This window comes from Dromaius novaehollandiae, chromosome 1 (assembly GCF_036370855.1).
Source record: "Dromaius novaehollandiae isolate bDroNov1 chromosome 1, bDroNov1.hap1, whole genome shotgun sequence".
In the NCBI taxonomy this organism is placed as follows: domain Eukaryota; kingdom Metazoa; phylum Chordata; class Aves; order Casuariiformes; family Dromaiidae; genus Dromaius; species Dromaius novaehollandiae.
Window position 1 is genome coordinate 122,962,532 of NC_088098.1, and position 21,023 is coordinate 122,983,554.

The 21,023-nt window shown below is 43.5% G+C and overlaps 1 protein-coding gene across 1 annotated transcript; it reads right to left on the reverse strand.

The window, feature by feature from the left end:
• Window positions 1–1,328: 1,328 nt before the first annotated feature.
• On the reverse strand, window positions 1,329–16,848 carry ICOSLG (inducible T cell costimulator ligand). The gene is made up of 7 exons (XM_026098037.2): window positions 16,692–16,848; window positions 13,132–13,172; window positions 10,748–11,113; window positions 9,960–10,244; window positions 8,001–8,177; window positions 6,827–6,862; window positions 1,329–3,851 (listed from the first exon to the last, which is right to left on the reverse strand). Exons 1-7 carry the CDS (start codon window positions 16,703–16,705, stop codon window positions 3,841–3,843), a joined length of 930 nt encoding a protein of 309 aa, XP_025953822.1. The 5' UTR covers window positions 16,706–16,848; the 3' UTR covers window positions 1,329–3,840.
• Window positions 16,849–21,023: the final 4,175 nt, after the last annotated feature.

Genomic DNA, 21,023 nt, shown 5'->3' on the forward strand with positions numbered 1-21,023 from the left:
TGCTAATACTTATTTAGTGGTACTGGCAATGCCTAAGGTGTTCAGAGCATTTTTGTTGTGTTGGATGATACAGATGAATATTTTGTGATGTAAGTATCACCGGAAAGATGCAGAGGAAGAGGCTTTGGTCTTTAATTCCCTGGGTCACCAGGTGTAGAGGAGATAACCTCAAGGAACACAGGCACTTTGCTATGCAAACTGCTGGGATTTTCGGCACTGTAGCTGTCTTTCTTTCATAATCCTCAGGTGGGAACTAGTTTATAATGATTGTATCCTGTACCACCTAAAGAGTATGTGGTGAAGGTCCTAATGTCAGTTCAAACTTTGAGAGGAAGATTCCCAAAGTCCTGACTTCTGTAACAGGAAGGTGCCTCTCTTTAAAGTCCCTCTGAAGCTGGGCTGAACTGAATTAATCTTTAGAGCAGTTTCTCTTTCCATGAAAAAGTGAAGGGGGGCTACAGAGATTGCCCCATGAGGGTAATGTGAACTTTTGTGTATAAGTTCTCTTCCCCTTCCCCAAACGTGGAAAGGATCAACTTTGTAATTTGGGAAAGGAGCTTCTAATAAAGTTCTTCATGTAGTACAAGCAGCTACAGAGAAATACACAGTATTTGGAGTGGGTGGTTGAAGTGAGAAAAGGGAAAGTGTTTTTGGGTGAAAGAGAAATTTCAGCTCTCACAGGTGAAAAGATTTAAATAGTGAATTTGACTACAGGAAGGATGGATTCAAACCACTAACTAGCAACATGTGTTCTCTCGGGGCTTTCCATCTGTGGTTCTCCAGCCGTGCCACAACGAACGCCTTTCACTTTTCTGTGAAAGTGAGTCCATTTCTTAAGAGTCTTCCCACAGAGCAGCATCAGGCAGTGCTTTCCTGTGCACATGTTTAAGTTGCTTGGGATATACAGTTAATGTAAGCTGCCTTTAATGGAGGAAAACAGAGCCATGCTGGTGCTGAAGTGCAATGCCTGCCCAGGACAGCGCGATGAGCCAGTTTAAGGTTGGGAGGTGGGAGGGGTTGGTTGTACCTTTGCTCTGCTGTCAGTCTTTCAGGTGAGCTGAGAAAAGGATGCATCAGCTTAGCACTGCCCTCAGGCCATTGCATGGCTTTCGGTTAGTTTGTTCAAGATATATTGTTGTGCAAGCCAAGTAGAGCAAAGCTTGTCAAGTCTCTGTGTTGCATTAGTCTCCCCTCATCGGAGGGCTTTGGAAAGGAGCACTCATATGCCCTGAGCTAACGTGGCTGACAGTAAAACTGTCACTTTGAGGGACCATGATTTGGAGTGACTTGTCTTAATGTGCTGATAGATTCAGTCAACCATCCAGAAGAAAAATGAATAGATTTTATTTGGAATATAAACATGGTGTGTGGTGACAAAAACTCAGTAACTACAGAACTTTCCAGACCTTTAAATGGTAGCAAGCAACCGTCATCTAGGATTTATTTGCCTTCAGAAATAGCTGGAAACCTAAACCACTTGAAAGTATGGCTTTTGCAAGAGCAACCTGTCCCACTCCATGTGTTCACTATGTACCATGTAGTAATCTAGCAGTAAGAAAACCCCACTGGTTTGAATTAGCTTAACAGCGTACTGTGGAGTGATTGATAGGACACTTCTTACATCTCTAAACAGTTGCAGATTATTGAGGAAAAGAAAGGTGGAAAACTATTTTGAGAAAAGGCATGTGTCAGAGCAGTGCCAAAGGGGCTGCACAAAACAGCTTCTCACGATAGATGGTGAGGAAGCGTCTGCCGGACCTCTTCCTGAACCACTAGAAAATGGTTACCCTTCACATCCGCACAGATGTCATTCACATTTTTAAGGTGTCTGCAAGCTTACACAAGACAAGAAAAAGATGAGATGTAAAGTAGCCAGCGGCATCTCAGTCTTTTTATCTAACAAATACTGAGAGCTAAATGCCATATCTGATGCGATATATTGCAATTGTAAACTGCAAGGCAGCATAGGACAAAAGTGAAATTAATAAATAAATCGGGGTATCTTTCATAGACATTCAAGATTAGCAAATACGCAATATGCTTTTCTGAAGTTAATAGATAAAATCTGTTTTAAAAAAACATTACTGTACAAACTATTATTTACAATCCAAACAAGCTAGGAGCTTAATTATTCAGTTGCAGCCTGGCCTTAAATTTTTTCCAGTTTCCATATCCTGTCCAAATTGGTGAGTAAGCCTAGACTGCATCAAGTGAGAGCTTAACTCCCCTTCTGTTAAATGTCACATAGGCTGAGTCTGTGCAGTCCTCGCACAAAATACTGATGCAGTGGAGCTTCACAGTCACCAAACTCTGAGCCTGCCTGGGGGTATTGCTTCAACAAAAAATAATCGTGCTAGCCAAATGGTTCTGTATTTTGCGTGATGGAAGAACAGGACAACCAAATTTGTTTTCACTTGACTGGGATTGGAAATCTGATCTTAACATGAAAACTTAATGTCTCAGTTCATAACTGACACAGTTCACAGATAAGGTAGGATTATAGTCTAGCAACAGTGCAGGAGCAGCCAAGTGTTTCCAGTGCGCAGTTTAGAAAACAAACACCCCCCCCCACCCAAGCTGTCAAGAACTGCCCCACCTAAGCAGGTGGGAGCTGGTATAAATTCCTCTTCCTTCAAAACTTTATGCCATGAACGAATTTTACTGCTTTACTATTTTCCACCTGCTGCTCCTGGCTGAATAGGGGCTGAATCAGCTAGGCATGTGTCCTGGCACATGGAAAGTGCAGGTTTTGTCCTTCTTTCCCTTTCACTTACTTTAGCCATTGGTAAGTAAAGAATATTCATGGACAATGCAGTGATATAGTCTGTACTCCTCCTTTTTTGGGTGGAGTGATGAGACAGGAGGAGAGGGGAGAAAAATTTGGTTTAAAATCCTCATTGGAAGTCACAAAGCAATGATTAAATAGAGACCAGCTGAATCGAGCAGAGCCCAACCACAGCTTTTGTTCCATCCCAAAAGGGTATGTCTGGATAACTTGACATTAACATAGCAGAGACAGTGCTATTTTTATCATAGTCTATCTGATATCCACAAACTGTTCTTTCACATGGTATGCGCTGGCTTTTATCAAAAGTGGAAGTCCCCTTTTTGGTATAATATTCGGTAAAGAATAAAATGTTAACATCAAGTGCATTTAAAGAAGGTTTCCTCATGCAAATACATTCAGTCTTTAACCTAGCCACAGCAACTCCTACTTTTATAGGACTGGGTTGAAAGTTTCTAGCTAGTTCTGTATGCAATAACATGCAGCCGGTGAAACCAGACGAGAAGAGTGAAAGGACGTACTTAGAGGGAGAAAGGTAGAAAACTTCACAAATCTCACTTTGCAGAAAGTCCTGCAGTTTTCTTTTACTTTCTTTTGCTTTTCCTTTTTTTCTCCTCTAGCTGCCATTCTTCATGTTCAGTAGCCATTGCCAGAGTAATGAGAAACAGATGCTCCCAAAACACAGTCCGTTCTGCTAGGAACAAATTCTTCAGTGATGATGATGATAGACATTCACCAAGTTTCATCATTCTGGCACAGAGTAGCTAAGTCCGAGACTTACTACTTTTCCCCAGTGCGGGAGCTCAAAACACCAACAAACTATCACAAAGGACTGCTTGAAGTGGTTAACTGGTATGGTGATGCAACTGCTGTGATTGGCACAAAAATCCAAGGGATTTTGCTCTCTTCTTTTGAAGAAGCTTTTTGCTGTCTATCTTGGCACATGCTGCAGAAACCTCTGTCACTTGTATTACAAGTAATGCTGCCACCGAGATAGGGGGTGATGCTTCTCTTGACGCAAGTCCAGCTGCCCAAATTCTGGGTGGACTTTCCATTTAGACAGGTGCTGTAAAAACAAAATAACTTTTCTTTAGAAAACAGAAATGATCAGTTCCTAGAGCTGTGCTTTTCCTACGTAATCAGCGGAATAAGCTGCAAAGCTATATAAGAGATAGGTATCTATAAAGATATATAAAAGATACATATCTCCAGTCCTACAAAAGTAAGAGTTTCTGTGACTGGGTTAAACACTGAATGTATTAACACTAAGAAGCCTTCTTTAAATGCACCTGATTCTAACATTTTATTCTCTACTGAATATTCTACCAAAACGGGGACTTCCACTTTTGATAAAAGCTCATGCTGCTGTGAGAAAATCAGCCTGGGTGTGAACCCCTGCGTCTGCCTGGCTACCTGACACAGCAGTAGCTCTCTGCCTAGGCAAAGGCTGCCTCTGTGCTCGTGCTATAAATTGCAAGTGCCTCTCTTTCTGCAAATGCAAAATGTGCTCCCCTGCCAACATTCATCTCCCTTTGAAGGGATGTCAGTGTCACCACTGATTTGTTTAAAAAAAAATTAAAAAAAAATTAAAAAATTTAAAAAATTAATTTTTTTTTTTAAAAAAAAGCGTATCCTTGGTTGAGGGGAAACCGGCTTCCCTGAGTCTCCTCTACAGTCAGTGGAGGGATTATCCCAGAAAGCAGTTCAGAACAGTAGCTTTGGCTCCAAATTCCTCCTCCCTGGAGCATCCTGCCCCACTGACTATAATAAGCAGCTGCAGAGTCTAGCTTCAACAGGATGAAGTTACTGTTTGTGGCTTGCCTTCCCCACAGTTTCTAAACCTCTTTTCTTTGTAACAGTAAAACTAGTCTCTGTTGGCTCTTCTTTTCTTTTGCAGTATTCAGGATTCTCCCCCACCCCCCATTAAACAATCTGATCTTCTTTACACAGTCAAACTGCTAAAAGTGGAAACATATCTACATCAGTATTAAAAAGCAGAGTGCTATGGCAGTCTCTCCTTGAGGGCATGACCCCTGCAGTGTGTTACTCCTTATCTACCACACACAACTCCTTGAAAATCTCAAGAAATCCTTGAACTGAGCCAGAATTTCTCCAGGATCATTGCCTGGAGAAAGAAGAGCCCATCTTTTTGCCCCAACATAGTGCCAGCAATTTCTACATCATCTCTAACGGCTACCTTTTTCTTCTTTTGTTAAGAAAAAACAAAGCAACAGCAGTGATGGAGACTAGACAGACTCTCCACCTTGATGCTCAGCTACAATTACCCCTAGAAAGGTTATTTTTTCTAACATCTAACTTAAATTTCTGTTGTTGTAGTTTAAGCCTGTTGTATGCTAAGTGATGTGTCTACTGGGTTGGGACAATAAATGACTTTTCATCTCTTTACGGATTCTCTGAAGAGGGTTGTTACTGTGTCCCTACTCAACTGTGCCACAAACACACACAATCAGCCTTTCATCAGAGATCACACTCCCTAGATTTTTCTCATTTCTCTGTCTTTGGTCCAAGTTGCCCTTGAATTTGGATGCCCTAAGGATTTAGGGTTATATTGCCTCCCATGCCTTACACGGCTCTGTGGGCAGGAAACAATCTTCATGGGTGGGACAGTTTCTGATAGCAACAAACCCTCCAACACTGGTGCAGAGATGTGCCAAGGAAAAGATAGTGTCTGGAGGGAGAACATCTTCATTTTGTTGTTAATAAACAAATCAAGCTAGAGCAGCCTTCAATACAAAATAAATATTTACTCCTATTTATGTCACAGAGGTTTTTTTACTTAGGGGCTAGGTCCAGGGATCTAAGTAAAGAGTGTTTGGCTTAAGTTAGGAGAGGAAAAAATTGACCTTAAACAAACAGTATTACATTAATGCAGCTCACGGGAACAGAAGGAGAGGATGTCTCCTTATCTGAAGGAGAAACTCCATTCTTCTTACTATATTATACTATACAGGAAACAGCCTGTTGATGCTAAGCAAACAAACGGCTGTAGATGAGACTGGAGTGGTGTGATGAGTCTGGAAAACAACTGACCGTTCACCCAGTTTGCATGACCGCAAAAGAAATTCTAAGCATTTTTTAATCTAGGGGTCATTCTGCTTCCATTTGCTATTATGAATTGGGCACATGCACAGCATCTGCTAAGGCAGACTACGCTTTCTTTTACTCTCACTGCTACAGTTGTGGTGAAGCCACAGTATTTTCTGCGTGTTCTGCAGAGACCCCCAGGAAACAGTCATGTGCCTCAGTAGAAACTACCAAATGAGATATTTCACCCTCTCTGTGCTCTACTTACATGTCCTTTGTGCTGAGTTTGTTTTTCCAAATTTTCTTGGATTTGCTTTGTTCTGTTTTTATTTCCTCTGACTATGAATGGAGAAATGAATTGTTAAACCAGCTGCTAGCCTTGCTTATAGAAACATGAACACGCTGAGGGTCTAAACTGCATTTCCTTTTTTCACTAGGAGAGGAGAATGCTTAGTACACTTTTCTTTATTTTTTAATGGGGTGTAAATAGGCTCAGGTTCATGGATGTGAAGCAAATGATGTTCATCTATCCCAGCTGAAGACCTTCTAGGATGTGGTGCCTAAAAAGGCAGAGAACAACCATTTGAAGATGCATACTGACATGAAATGGTCAGAGTTGTCCAGACTTGAAAATCGGCATTTAAAACAGATCTGCTAAGTTTGGCTCTGCCTGGATTATAATATAACCAATCTGTCCTGATAACAACAGTAGCTGCAGCACAGTTGTAAAGCAGGAGGGGAGGGCAGTTCTAGCCTGCATGCTCATATTGATTTGTCAGGTCCTTTGGCCTGAACTGTTGAAGGAGGACTTCCAGGAACTGAAACTCTCAGGCTGCCTTTGGTGATTCTTACAGGGCTCAAGAAAGCGCTTTACGTGCTTGAGTTTATACACAGATAGGAAGCCTAAGCCAAAGGTTTTGTGCTGAACTCAAGCACCAAAGCTGTAAAGTTAAGTCATTCCTGAGACAAACATGACAACGTATTTTTAATACTTACAGCTGAATTCTCCTTTGTCTTCATTTGTTTGGACATCTGTTGATAAAAAAGCAGTGTTTTAGGTATATAGGATACATAGATAGCCACGGTCTTTATTCAAACTGGACCAATACTAAGGAGCGTCCATCAAAACGGAGGGTTCCTTGCACTAAATGTTCTTTGGACAGCAAAACGTGGTCCATATCTATTTGTTTAAAGTAAAGGTCATATATTCAGCAAGGATAGATTTTCAGCTTGAAGTGACAACCCTGCTCCACGTTTTGGGACAGAGTGGCTTTGTGCTACTCCTGTGCTGTTTCTGAAAGAAGGATGTGACTCCCAGCACAGCTGCTGCAGATGCAGGGCAAGAGGATCACCCTGCTTTCTTGTAGCCTTTTCTGGAGTGTCTGGGTGTGCTAGCCAGGAGAAAGCAGGGCATGGATTGAAAATGTGGCTTGTCCTTGCCCATGAAAGGTGTGGTTGTCCCTGCTCCCTTTTCTTAGATGTTAGCTCTTGTATACCTGCCAAGTGGCTTACGGCAAGTACTTGCATGCAGCAGCACAGACTCAGTCTGGTTTATGACATCTCTTGGAGCTACTTTTTGTTCTGTCTTGCTAAGCATTGAGAGTCCCATGCATGGGCAAATGCACCAATATAACAGTGTGCGTGTATAATGTGGAGTGACAGGGAGATGTGCTTTGTTTCTAACTTGTAGAAAGCTGCTTGCTTAGGAAGTTCATAGTGGGATCTTGAGCCCTTAATTGTCCAGTTAGTGACTCTAGGGTTCTCAGGACTGATTTATCCTCTGATTTTTGCTTTGGATTGTCCTAAAAAGAGCAAGGACCTAGTCCTTTTCCACAGAGGAATATCCCCTCCACCTTTCCAGAATTGTTCTGCAGGAATCACAGCTGAGAAACTACAGCCTGAACAGGCATGAAAGCTGAGTTGCTTGCATCCAGCAATTAATCCCTGTGAGGCTCAGGCGTATTACCAGAAAACCATAAATAAGCATATGTTCTGGGAAATGTGCCTCCCCAGGGCATCCCAAGTTTTTGATAGTGGGTTTCATGATTACTTACTGTCATGTGTAGGGAATTTTCTTGTACCTCCAGTGACATGCTAGATGACATTAAATATTTTGGCAAATGAATAAGAATTCTTCAGATTTCATCAGGCAAATCAAGGACCTCATTACCTTTGTATGACACTAGTTGAGAGGATCTCCGTCTCCGTAGCCAGCAGGCTAAAACAGCTAGAATAGCTATCAGGATGACAATGGAAACGATGCCAGCTGCTTGAGCGCCTTGTCTTTTTCGTTGCAGGTCTGTTTGACTTTCTGTATTAGAACAGTTGTTTATCTTTTCCTGTGTGTCTAGAATAAAATAAAATAGGATGTAATAAGGTGCAAATTATTACATTTTGTTCCAGGTAGTCATCTGACCGCGTTTTGCACAAAAATTCTGAAGGACTAAATATTTGTGTCATTTGTATCATTGTAATTCTGGTTCTATTCCTTCTGTGCAAGGCATGTCTCTAGCTGATGTGGTCTGGTAGCATAGTAATACAAAACCACTTTATTCCTGCAGTGTCGTTATACCACGTACATTCCTCCTTTTTCTTTCTTTTTATTCTTATTTTACCCCAGCCTTGGCAGACGGTATGCTTGAGCTTGAGCCTAGACTCATTTGAAAATAAATCTCTAAAAGCTATAATGTAAATGTGACAGTATTCAGAAAAGTGAGGGAAAACCAATTCCTCTGAAGTTAGTGATGAATTCCCACTGATTTCTGTGGACTTAGGGTTTCAGATCACAGCTCTAATTCTTTCAGGTGTGCTAGTGTTTTTAGAAACTATTAAAAATAATAAAAGATAAAGGTCTTTTTCCCAGAATACAGCATGGCAAAATGTTATTAGAAAACTAATGACATGGTTACTTCTCCTTTAATTTCGGATGAGAGCAAGGGTATGCTACCTTATAAACACTCTACTGTGTAATCCTCCCACACAGTTTTTTTCCTGGAAGTAGTTTAATCTGTATCACTTGGCTGTGTTAGTGTGATCAGTCCCATTAACTCAAGATTATGTGATTGCTTCTGTAAAGACATTGTGGGGGAAGAGAGGAAAGTAAGGGGAGCAGAAGAAAGATTTCTTCATACTCTGCCATGGCTCTCTGCTGTCTCTGATTCATAAATGGAAACAACTGATTTTGGGTTGGCCTGTTCTGCCCAGGTCTGTTCTGCAGCTCTCAGCCTCACCCCGCCCACCACAGCCCTTACTGAACTGCTGCTTTTGCAGCCTGGCGTGTCCAGGTAAACTGACTATGGGAATTTAGACACAGCTCTGCAAGCAATCAGACCTCCTTTCAGCAGGTGCAGGAGCCTGAGAAAGCATGGTGTCGTGGGAAGCAGGACCAGGAACCGCAGTGAGACTGAGCAGCCAACTCAAGATAAGCTCTCCCACTGCAGATCGCTTCTCCATACAGCTGCTTAGAAACCACAAAGTGTGCTATCAGTACTATAGCTATAACTTTTTTTATAGCTACTAGCTTTCTGTTTCTGTGAAGAACTGAGAGGGTAAATATTTCTTTTTATTATCGATCATTAAAATTAGCAGTAAATAGTACATTATTCTTGTGATCTCATTTTATTGTTCCATTGGGCTAACGCCACCTGTTTGCTACAGGCCTACTTTAAATAGTGCACTATGTTAAACTGAGTTTGGGGACTGAAAATAGAACTTTACAGCTAAACAGGGAAAAAAGAAAATGTGAGTGCTGCAAAGCAACCAGGTGGGGGATCAGGAATCGGGGATCGACTGCATAGCGTCACTTGAAAAATAATCCAGCTCCCCAAGTTGTCACATCCCAGAGGGGCAGAAGAGTAAAGCCCAGTAGTTCCAAAATGACTGTCTCAGAAGTGAGGGTTTCTCAGTGTTGCTGTTGTAAAATGCTTGATGGGTTGTTCAGTTCAATTTGGAAGATGTTAGAGGTAGACATAAATTCTGTGGCTAAAAGAAAAGCTGGACTGTTCTCAGCAGTTTTCTTAACTACTGAATTAATGTATGTCCCTGATTAGAACTGCATGTCTACAGACAGATGCACACTGGTTGATATGCCTGTTATCTAGAAAACATGAAATACCATGAAGCAACTTACAGTTGGCTGATAGATTTTCCTGTAGTATTTTATTTTCTATGGAGCACTCTATCCGCATATTAGAAGTTGCTTTTATCTTCAGTGTGCTGAAAACGCTGTAAGTGCCATCTGTGTGGGGGGTGATCTTTAATTCTGATGGAGGCAGGTGTCTGTTGTCTGTTTTATTTATCCAATAAACATTTGGTTCTGGGTATCCATTGCTAGATCTGCAGCTGAAAGTCACCTCTTCCCCACCGCTATTGGTGTTTCTTATTGGTCCACTGAGTATTGGTTGGCTGTAACTAGCTGGGGAGAAAGAAAAAGGAAATAGTCATCAACATTTTAAAATGTATTGAAAGGACAAAATTTTGTCATAGATTCTCAAGCAGAATTTCTGGGTTTCACAAGATCATCACAATTTGAATGTAAAACTTGTGCAGGTTTGATATATAAGCTAGCTATGTGAGTGAATTATCTGGAGGGGCAGAAAGCTGAAGCCAAACCGAAAGGAAGAAAGCAACCTGGTAAGCTGCTATACCCCAGTGATGTGCAAGATCCCTTAAATTCATGAAAACCAAACTTAAAAAAAAAAAAAGAGAAAAAGAAAGGATAAACAGTTGTTAGGGTTACACTCCCAGTTTTTGCTTCTCTATCTGTAACATTTAAATCAAGTAGATTCCAGTTCAGCAAGAGCACTGAAGTGTTTTTCAGATTTAAGGGCATGCTTAAATGCAGTACTGAAATGGCACTGATGTGAAAAATTAGAATCGTGATTTGGGCAAATACGTGCAAGTAATAAAAGTTCTTACCTGCTAAACTGAGAACTACTTCCTCCTGGTGAATCACTTTGGTATACTCAGTTTTCTGCAGTATGATGCATTTGTATGTACGTTCATCACTCTGGCTGACATTTAACAGTAACAGAGAAAAGTCACCATTTTCCAGTCTATCCCACAATAACTGAGTCCTGTTTTTAAAGTGGATGCACTGTTCGCTTTCATTGTCTTGACCAGAGATCAGTGCATGTACTACTGGACACTTTTCTTGGTCATCAGCTACTTGCCAATATACCCGTAGATTATTTAAGTGTAATTTTCCTCCTGCGTGATAAATGCAACTCAGTTTAGCATTATCTCCAAGTTTACTGATGATCAGCTTCTTCTCCAGTACAGTAGCTACAAAGATAAAAAGAGAAGGAGGACACAGGGAGATTATGTGGAAAAAATGTCTTTTTTTTTTCCAAGTATATTCTACTACAGGTGAACTCCAATATTAGTATTTATAACTTACTCCTCTTTACCTGCAGCTAATTCTGAGTGTGTGTGTGTGTGTGGGGGGGGTGTTTTCCAAAGGGACCTTTCCAAAGGGACCTTTACAATATAAATTCTCCTGATTATTTCTTTCTTTGAGCACCAACCAGTCTTTCTGGCTGTTTCCACTTAGCTCCATGGACACCTGCATTTGTTTCACTTTGCCATAAATTAAACTGACTGTGACTAATTGCAGATGAGTATTAACAAGTCCTAACAACAACAAAAAAGTGATAATTAACACATTAAACTAAGAAAAATGACAAATATTACAAGAGCAATCACAAGAATTGGCAACATTGGTAAGAAAAGCATAGCAGTACCATTTAATGGTTGAGGTCAAAATAGTTAGTAAGGGATGAAACCATGTTTCTCAAAGTGGACATGTCATAGCAGTGATATTTACTGCTACCATGGGTGTCACCCTCTCAAGTACAGCCAGTGAGCAAGCTAGCATGCTGAGGTGTCACGGCCAGTGACACATCCGTTTGTTAGACACGTGCAGCCTCTGTCAGCTGCTTGAGATAGGCCAGCACAGTATCCGGCTTGGCAGACACTTCCTGGCCTCCTGGTATGAGTGAGGCGGCCTCTCCTCTTGGAGGAGCAATCAGAAGAGGTCAGTAATCTGGTGAGACATGCAGAAAGTGCAAGTTAGCTGTCTGGGAAGGGCTGGGGCACCTCTGACAGCTCAGCTACCTTCATTACATCTCTTCTCCTGTACTGCAGCAGCCAAAACCCCTGTTGCAACTGGTCGCTGAGACCAAAGCAGCGTGTGTGTTGTAAATGTTGGACTGCAGGGGTGTAGGAGGGGTGCATGTTGTATTGGGTGGGAGAGATTGTGGCTGGGGGATTATGGGTGGGTGGAGATTAGGGAGAGAAAAGATGACAGGCATGGGGGTTGGAAATACGATACAGAGCAAGTTTTGGTGGGAGGTGACGGCATTTTAGGTAAAGCAGCACATGTCCCAGTGCCAATGCACTAGACTCAGAAAGGGCTTATCCACATCTCTGAGTTATGCTCAGACATTGGCTGAGCGTAAAACACTGCTGAGGGGAGTGCACTACTTGCAGGCAGGAGGGGTACGTGTCTCCTCCAGGCCCTCATGCTCTGCTGGATGAGGCAAAGTCGTGGGCTTGAACTGCAGCAAAAGTGGGCAGCTCAGGCAGAAGGAAGCCCCTCACAGCAGCATGAAAAATGAAGTTCTGGAAAACATTGTCTGGGAAGGTGGAGGCACCTTCATCACTGATGTTGTTTTAATGAACCAGCCAGCATCTAATAAGACTGATTCACACGTGGTTTGTCCTGATTTAGAGGCTGGGGTGTTTCCTTGATGACTTTGTCAAGGTCCTTCTCAGATATCAGTGATTACGTGAAAATGGACAACAGATATCTCTCAATATAAAAATGTTCAACTATCACTGGGTAATGTCTTTTTTTCTTTTTTTTTCTGAAAGGGAATTTGGAACTGCAGTAGAAGACGTACTTGATATAGTGATATACAGTGCTATCCATAATATGAGTATTGACTTTGTCTGTGCATCTCAGACCTTATCCAGCCCTTATTATCTCAATTCTAAGGTCTTTTGTTGGTCGTAGGAGATGCACATGCAGGGATGTCTGTGAAGCAGCAAGAGCAGTCAGAACAAGAGCATCCACAGGATCACTTCCTAGTCTCTGTACTAACATAGAGACAGATTGTGGTTTTTTTTGCTTTTTCTTTCCATGATGCTTGTCACAGGAGTTTTTCTTACTGAGGAATCCGTAAATGTCTTGCTGAAAACATGTGGATATTTATATCGTACATATTATGGATACTCTGCATATTTGAACAAACACATTCAGGAAGGGCAGCCTGGTTTTATCTGAAGTGTTCTTTACTTACCAGCTCTCAGAGTATGAAGAAACAGTAACAAAACTCCACAGCTAAAATAAAAAAAAAACAAACAGACAGAAGTGTTACATAATAGGCTTTAAGTTCTCCATTGTTTACAGAAGCAATAAACATCAAATTGATTATTTCAGTATGGTAGCAGAAGTAGATAAATTTGGTACCCATAGCGATCTCTTATGTAAACTCTCAGTGAGTATTTGCATTTTTGACAGCTGCAAAACTTCTGTTCAAACGACATAGCTCTGTGGGTGGGTGGCCGAGGCCAGGAATAGAAATAAAATGCACTAATACTGGAATCAGAGCAGAAGCCATGAAGCTGGTGTTGTGCCTATCTTTCTTGTTAAAATGAACCGTCTCAATTTGCTGGACTAGTGCATCCTGCACAACCTCAGAGTCAGGGGGCAGGGGAGCAGCTGCTCAGACCTGAATCCAGGTCAAAGCCCCGCATGCCACCTGGTTGCTGAAACTGAGTGAATTACGATTTTGCTTTTTCAAAGCAGTTAAGCATGCTGCCCACTGTTTTGTGTGGTCAGTAAAATGCGTAAACAGGAAATGCTTGATAGCATGGAGATGTGCAAAGCTTTTATTGGAAAGACTTCAACATGTTTGATTACTCCAGAGGGGCAAACCTATGCTGGAGTTTCCCAAGCAAGTTTCCCAAGCTGGATGCCACAGAAAAACCCAGTTTAACATATTTATAAAGCCTTGGTGATTTAACTCTCATCCTGTAAGATTTAGGGAAAGATAAATGTCCAGCATGTTTCTGAAAGTTATTTTAAAGCAGCCTTTCATCTCTATGCCCAGACCTCTTTGGAAAAGGAGGACACTGGAAAAGTTTCAAAATGGAAATTGTGTGGCTGCATTTTCCCACCTTGATATTGCCAATGAGCAGAGGGGCACAAGCTTACTCCCAGTTTTCCCAGCTCGCTTTTGCGAGCAAGCGGGGCTGTGAGGCCACACTGCCTGGTGGCAGCCAGTTCCCCTCCCCTGGTCACTGTCATGCCGTGGCCCAGTTGGACACAGAGCAGAGAGTTGGGGCACCGGGCAGGGCTGCCCCCAGTGGCCTGTGTCCACCCAGGAACGAGTGTGGGGGTCTCCTGGCCAGACTGCTGACCTCCTTCCCTGCAAAACAGCCTGGCTCTCCTTCCTCCAGGCTCCAACCTAAGCTCTCTCTCCCAGCACCTATTTCTCACCTTACTTCCCCCCCCCCCATCAGCTATGCTTTACACCAACCACGCCCTCTCACTTCAAGGCCCCCTGCCCTTTCCCTGCAGCTCCTACCCCTTTGCCCAGCTGGGCATCAGGTTTCCTCCAGCACCTCCCAGGTGCAGCATCTCTTCTGCCCAGCCCTAGTCCCTCCAGCTGCCTGGACCCATCCTGGGTCTCCTCTACTACTGTGGAGAAAGGTCTTATCTGCCCTCAAGAAATTTTTAACCTACCCAAACATATTTGGCTTCCCATGGAGAAAGCAGAAGCTGACCTTGTTTGGACGCCCACCTCCAGAGAATGAGACAGGTGGAGTAGTTTAAAGAAGAGCTGGTCAGAGATGTATTAGTTTTATACAAAGAAAACACTGGATTTTCTTCTTCTGCACCCTTTGAAATGCCTTCATAGATGAGGTTTAAAAATTTTAAGTGGGTGCCCAGTGTAGAATATTTCTGCTCTAACACAGTTATTTTAAGCAAACCTGTGAGCAGCCCTAAAGTAAGTCTCCTAAGTAAGCACATCTAAAAATTCCCAGGAGGCAGCTCTGTTCATGTTTCTAGCTGTGACTTTCAGTGCATGCAGTTTTATATCATGCTCTTGTTTGTATTTCTATACTGTGCAGGAGCCATCAGTTTCATGACAGGCTCTCAGATGTCTTTCTTGAAAAGTTCACCCTAATGCTATTTTTAATCCTGCGGTTGTGTTTTTTTTTTGTTTGTCCCCCGGCCTGCAAAACAAACTATGGATATAATAAGTCATTTGAATTAAATGGAGAACAACAATTGACTGTTCTTCATGGGACTTTTCAGGGAATTTCCCATGGGAGTCATTTGCTGGTGCCAACCAACTTTTTGGCAGTCAGCCAGAACTAATTCACTAATCTATGTATACAAAGTAGATCTTGATTTGTTATTTTGATAAATTTTGTCACTGTCAAGGTTGGACAGATCCAGAAATGCTCATCCTCTTACTTGGAGGAGGTTGCAACTGTGGTAGTGTGGGGGCTATACTGGCCCACCATGTCGCCCCCACAGCATAACTTTAGTGCTCTGCTTCTTTTGGAAAAAAAGGGAGAAAGTCATGCCTGCAGAGAGATCTTACTTTTGCCCCCGTTTGTACACTCTGTTCATGAGGCTGTTGCACTGGCAGTGAACTCCACTAATTCCAAAACTAGTTCTTTACGATCCCTCTCTTTTTTTCTTTCCCTCCTTCCTTTTTTAAAACCAGGTTTCTCTCTTTCTTTTTTCTTTTTCAATTCTTTCCCACACCTTCCCCTTCTATTTTTTTTAAATGTCATGTGAAATGGGAGAAAGTTGCACTTCCTCTTTTGTATATACTTGCTCAGTGAGATTATTCTTCCCACTCGCATCTCAGCCTTTTCACGCGTGATTTATTTCAGAGTTGAGGGACATTGTTCCCTCACAAGCGGCAAGACAAAAAGATGTCTTGTTGCATGCAGTAAAACTCCGGGGCTCCACAGTTAAGGTTTACAGATTTGCTTTATCCCCTAACTTGTAATGACAAAGTTCTTCTTGCATCTGCGGTGAGGAGCCTGCTTCTATCTGCATCTAAACCTGTTACCTGTAAAGCTCCTCTAACACTCCTTTTAAAGCAATACTAGCCTGGGCAATAAAAAATGGTTGGGCCTGCTTGAGTTCTTCCATCATTCGCATCTGCGTGCAATGACTCCTTAAAAAGTCGGTTAAGTGCATGCAGGTAGCACTTGGCTTCGATGATGCTGAGTGGAAAGCGAAGACCTGCAGGGCCTCTGTGCAGATGTGGTGCGCTATGCCAGGCCACGGACCCCCTGCTTGCCTCTTCTCAGCCTCGGTTTTGTGGCAAACTCCTTTCCTTGCCTCTGTGGGGGCTTAGTCCCTGCTGGGGAGACTCGGGCTCTTTCCTGTGGCTACGCGTGCCAGGGAATACTGCTTTCTCTGCTGTGTGAATAGCTATTTATAAGGACGGGGCTGGGGGGGAGCTGCGCTGGACGAGAAATTAAACGAGGGGCCCGCTGCCCCCTGCTCCGTGTGCCCGCGACGGGCCGGGCCGGGCCGGGCCGGCAGCAGCCGCCGGCGCCCCCGGGCCGCGCTTCGCTCGCTGGTCTCTCCCTGCCGCAGCCGGCCCCGCCGGATCGCGCTTCACCTCGCACTGAAACTAGCTTATTTTCCTAAACGGGGCGGGGGGTGTCTTTGCCCCTAAGCGGCGCAAACCCTTAAGCAATAGCCCCGGGAAGCAGCCGGCGTCCGCCCCGCGCCCCCCACCGACGCGCAGGAGGGGAGGGGAGCGGGGGCGGGGAGGCAGAAGCCCCCCCGGAGCCCCGCGCCGCGCCCGGGGCTGCCACTCACCGTCGCGGCACCATCGCGGTGGCGGGTCGCGGCGGCGCAGGAGACGAGGCGAGCCGAGCTGAGCCGTGCTGAGCCGAGCCGAGCCGAGCGAGCGAGCGAGCGGCTGGGCCGGGTTAGGCCATTCCCCTTTCCCTCCCACGCCTCCGCCCTCGGGGGATTTCCGCGTCCCGTGCGCGCCCGGAGCCGGTGCGCGGCCAGCGAGCACCTTGCAGCCGGGCCGGGGCGCAGGGCAAACGGGGGCGCCTCGCAAGCCGGGCGCCCTGCAGACCAGGCTGTCCTGCAAGTGGGACCCGGAGCGCCGGCGAAACGCTGCTCTGGTGCCGGTTCGGCCCCGCTCCGAGAGAGCCCCGGCGCATCCTGAGCGCCCCGCGGCAGCGTTTGAGGTTTCACCCCCCAGGGAGCCCGCTCGGCCTCCCCGGCCCCTTGCCAAAGCCCTGCCAAGGCCACTTGCTACTGCCCCCCAAGAGCTGGGGTGCCCCTCACCAGCACCTCTGGATGCTGCTGTGGAGGGGGCTCCGGGCTGGGCACCAGCTTTTGTGAAAGCCCCAGGAGAGAACCAGGGTGTGCAAGGGAGAAGGGCAAAGTATTGCAGTCGGGCTGCACCCGCAAACCTTTGGAAAACGTGTCTGGAAACTCGGGGCATGGTTACTAAATTGCATTTCAAAATACATTTCAAAAGAGATTAGGTTTGAGATTGCATAAGTAGCAAATAACCCTAAACATGATTTGATATGATATATGTCCATGCTTGAAGGCACAGAAGATAAAAGTTTGCATCAAATCACATTGATAAGGATGCTGTAGCAGCAGTTGGCCATTTGAAAGTGGTGGTTTACGCTCCTTCCGAACGGTGTTTCCCAAAGGACCAGCCTTGGGCCAGCCCTTAACTTGCACCCATTGCAGGAGTCCCCAGAGAGCACTCAGTTGATTTGGGAGGCCTGAAACACAAGGCTATCTTCTGCCAGTGGCTTTGCTCCTATGGCACACGCTTAATAACTCTGTGGTCTATCAAAATCTCAAATAGTTACTGCGATGCACCGCTGGACATTGGGTGTTCCCTACAGAGCGCTCCCATACCTGTTTACATACAGCCGCAAAAGGAGAAGCGGCTGCAGCGGGGGATTACTGCAGCTTGTGTGGTTCCTTTTGTTTACACTGAATAACAACGTATTTTTATTTTACCAAGAAGCTAGGGTATTGGGTTTAGGGACAAAATACCTTTTTTTTTTTTTTTTTGGTGCGTGTATGATCTTTTCCCTACAAATGTCCCTATATCACATTTTGAATAACATGAAGGATAGTAGTTAAGGTTTGAAAAGCCCATGTGAAAAGCTTTCTTCAAAGAGGTAGCTCCTCATCCCTGATAACATGTTTTTATAGAAAAAATCGGTGAGGAAGGGATCCCTGGAGGTCATCTTGGTCCAACCCATCGCTCAAAGCAGGGCCAACTTCAAAGTTATAAATCAAAGCTGCTACTGAGATGTAACTCAAAGCTACTAATGCTGCTTCTGCATGGATCTGAAAGGGAATCTAAAAGTGAGTGATTGATAAGGCTGGGTGACTGGTTTTAATTAATGCCACTATATCATAAGATTTCCTTTTTGTCAGAGAATACTGTGAATTTTTATCAGCAGTTGTCTTCACTTTCTCAAGTCTAGTTTTAATAATCCAAAAAACTATATTCATTTGCTTTCTTTGGTTTAATAACCTGCAATACAGTTTGCATACAAATTTCATACAAAAGCACATATGAAACTGTCTGATTAAGCTTCTAAAATTACTATGGTTATGATAGGAGAGATGGACTTTAATTTTAGAAAATTAATGTCTGAAGTCACTAAAGCACAACCCCCTTTCCAGTTGTAGTACATAAATGCAGACTGAGGTAACTGCTGCGATCTCCCCTGAAGAGGCAGAGAGGTGGCTGCGAGGTGCGCTGCCCGCATGCATGTGTGTGTGAGCCTGGGTGTGAGAGAGAGGCAGAGAGCGCTGAGCTCCTCAAGCAGAGTATTTGTAAAGAAGGTCTGTTACTAAGAGTTCATTCGTCCTATCTGATGTGTGCCTCCACATCTTGATTTTTGTCGGCTGTGTGAGAGAGAAGGTATCTGCAGACCAGAGAGCTAGAGAGCGGATTGTTTTCAGAGGAGTATCACACAAAAAGGACAAGGATATCTCCAGAGCATAGATCATTAGTGGCAAGCTCATTACTGCAAGTATTGAAAATGCAGAGAGACTGGGTAGGCTGTGTGAAACAGAGATACATCTCTCTGTATGAGAAAAGAAAATCTCAGACAAATCGGGCACCTTTTGGGACAATGGAAAAGTGGGTGACGTGACTATATTCGATATGGAGGATGCGAACAGTTCTTCAGAGTAGAACAGTTTTAAAAGAAATGTGTGGAAAATTAGTAACAGGGTAACTGGAAAGTTTTTAGGGTAGCTAGAGCATGCCATTTAAAAAGCCTGCTCTAAAAGCATTTAAAAGCATGCCCATTTAAAAAGCGGATGTATTTATTCATTAGCACCAGTCACAATTACAAGGTTACAAAACAAAGAGGTAAGATCACCAGTCACTTGCTTTTACGGAGCCTCTCTCCATCATGCCAAGACAAAGCAGGAGGGAATGAGATGCATCCAAAATTAAGAGTGAAATATGTGGTGGAGGCATGGCAAGTTTGCAGCAGACATGATGAGACCCATCATTTTTGCAGCAAACTCGTTAAAAAGGAATACCTAGAGTAGGGACTACTCAAACTGTGATGTAGCAATTTTTAAAAAGCCTGTGAAGCTAAGTGAACAAGCAATCCTACTCATATACTGCATGTCACAGGAGAATTCTTTTAGCTAGAAAAAACTTGCAGTGATGTTACATAAAGGTCTGGGGGGCTTATCAAAGAAAACTGAAAAATAAAAAACTGGCTATTTTCATTGGAGCAGAAGAAATACCTTGAAAACCCACAGCTGACCTGAAGCCTAACTAGTCTTCATTTTAAGTCGGAAGCAGTAGGAAGTGCTCTGCTATTAGCAGTGACTGTGTTACTGACACTAGCTGGACAGTGTTCATGGTCACAAGGGGAGAAACTAGTGGTAAATTCAGGTACCAGAAAAATCTCAGAATCTAGAGTGCCCTGGTATATATGTTTTCAGCAAACCAATTCTGGGATAGAAAGCTTTAAAATCATCACTGTGATAACAACTGTAATGATAGCAGATTATGTGAAAAATCACCTGGCAGTAAAGGATGCTAAGAATGTATTTTCTAATATTGTTTTTAGCTCACAGGTTTACCAGAAATCTAATCAAACACTCCACAACTGCAGTGCTATGCACGTGTGATAATTGCTAGGAAAAAGTTCACAACTAGAGAAGCAGTCTCATGCCTCAGGTATCACAGCATAATCAGAAGGGTGGAAAAACCCTGCAATGAGATTGCAGTGGAGGAAAAGAAGCAAAATGGTGATCACTGATCTTCAAAGTAAAGCGAGCAAGTGAAAGTGCTGCAGCCTACCCAGCCCGATATAGGGTGCTTGTGTGTTCTCCGTGTTGTGTGTGGTACTGCTCTGAACGCTCAGGGCACTGGTCAAAAAGGGCCACAAACCACTTTTTGAATGCCTTTTGGGATGTTACCTGCACAGAAGATTTGGCAGAAAAAGGAGCAGAAATTAATATAAAGACTGAAAGGAGCCACAGTGATTAGCAGTGTTTTTTTCATTCTTTCATGTGTCAATGTGTTACTCTGCTGTAATATTGAACATATCAAATCAAACATATCAGTCCTCACATCTCTCTACCTTTTGCACTGCAGCAATGTCGGTGTGTGGTATTAAAACTAATAAAGTACAACTTGCAACTGAGATAAAAATCAAGAGAAAAATCACAGTAGCACTGGCTTCTTGTGCAATTTTGTGTATGGCTAAAGAGCAAAAGAAGATATGAGATGTGATGTTACATTATAGATAAACTAGCTGAAGTAGCAAGTGAAAGAGAGGTACTGCATCTTTAAAAATAAAGGATGAGGGGATGGTAGTTTGCACAAAAGCAAATAGTTCCCTTGACCAGTGGAGGCTTCTGGAGACCCAGAAAACAGAAAGGCTGAGTGCTGAGAACAGACTGATGATTAAAAGGAGAGAAGAAACATGATTCCAAGTAAAGTATTTCAGGATTCTGGGAAGACCCTTTGAGACAGTGAGCTTGGCCTGATCCTATGGAAAAAAACAGCCAAAAACTACACTTGACAGAAGTGAATGAACAAAGCGAAAATAATAGTCTGTCTATTTGCCATATGTTCTCTGTCTCACATTTAGTTGTTGCATTGGGCACTCAGGACATCAC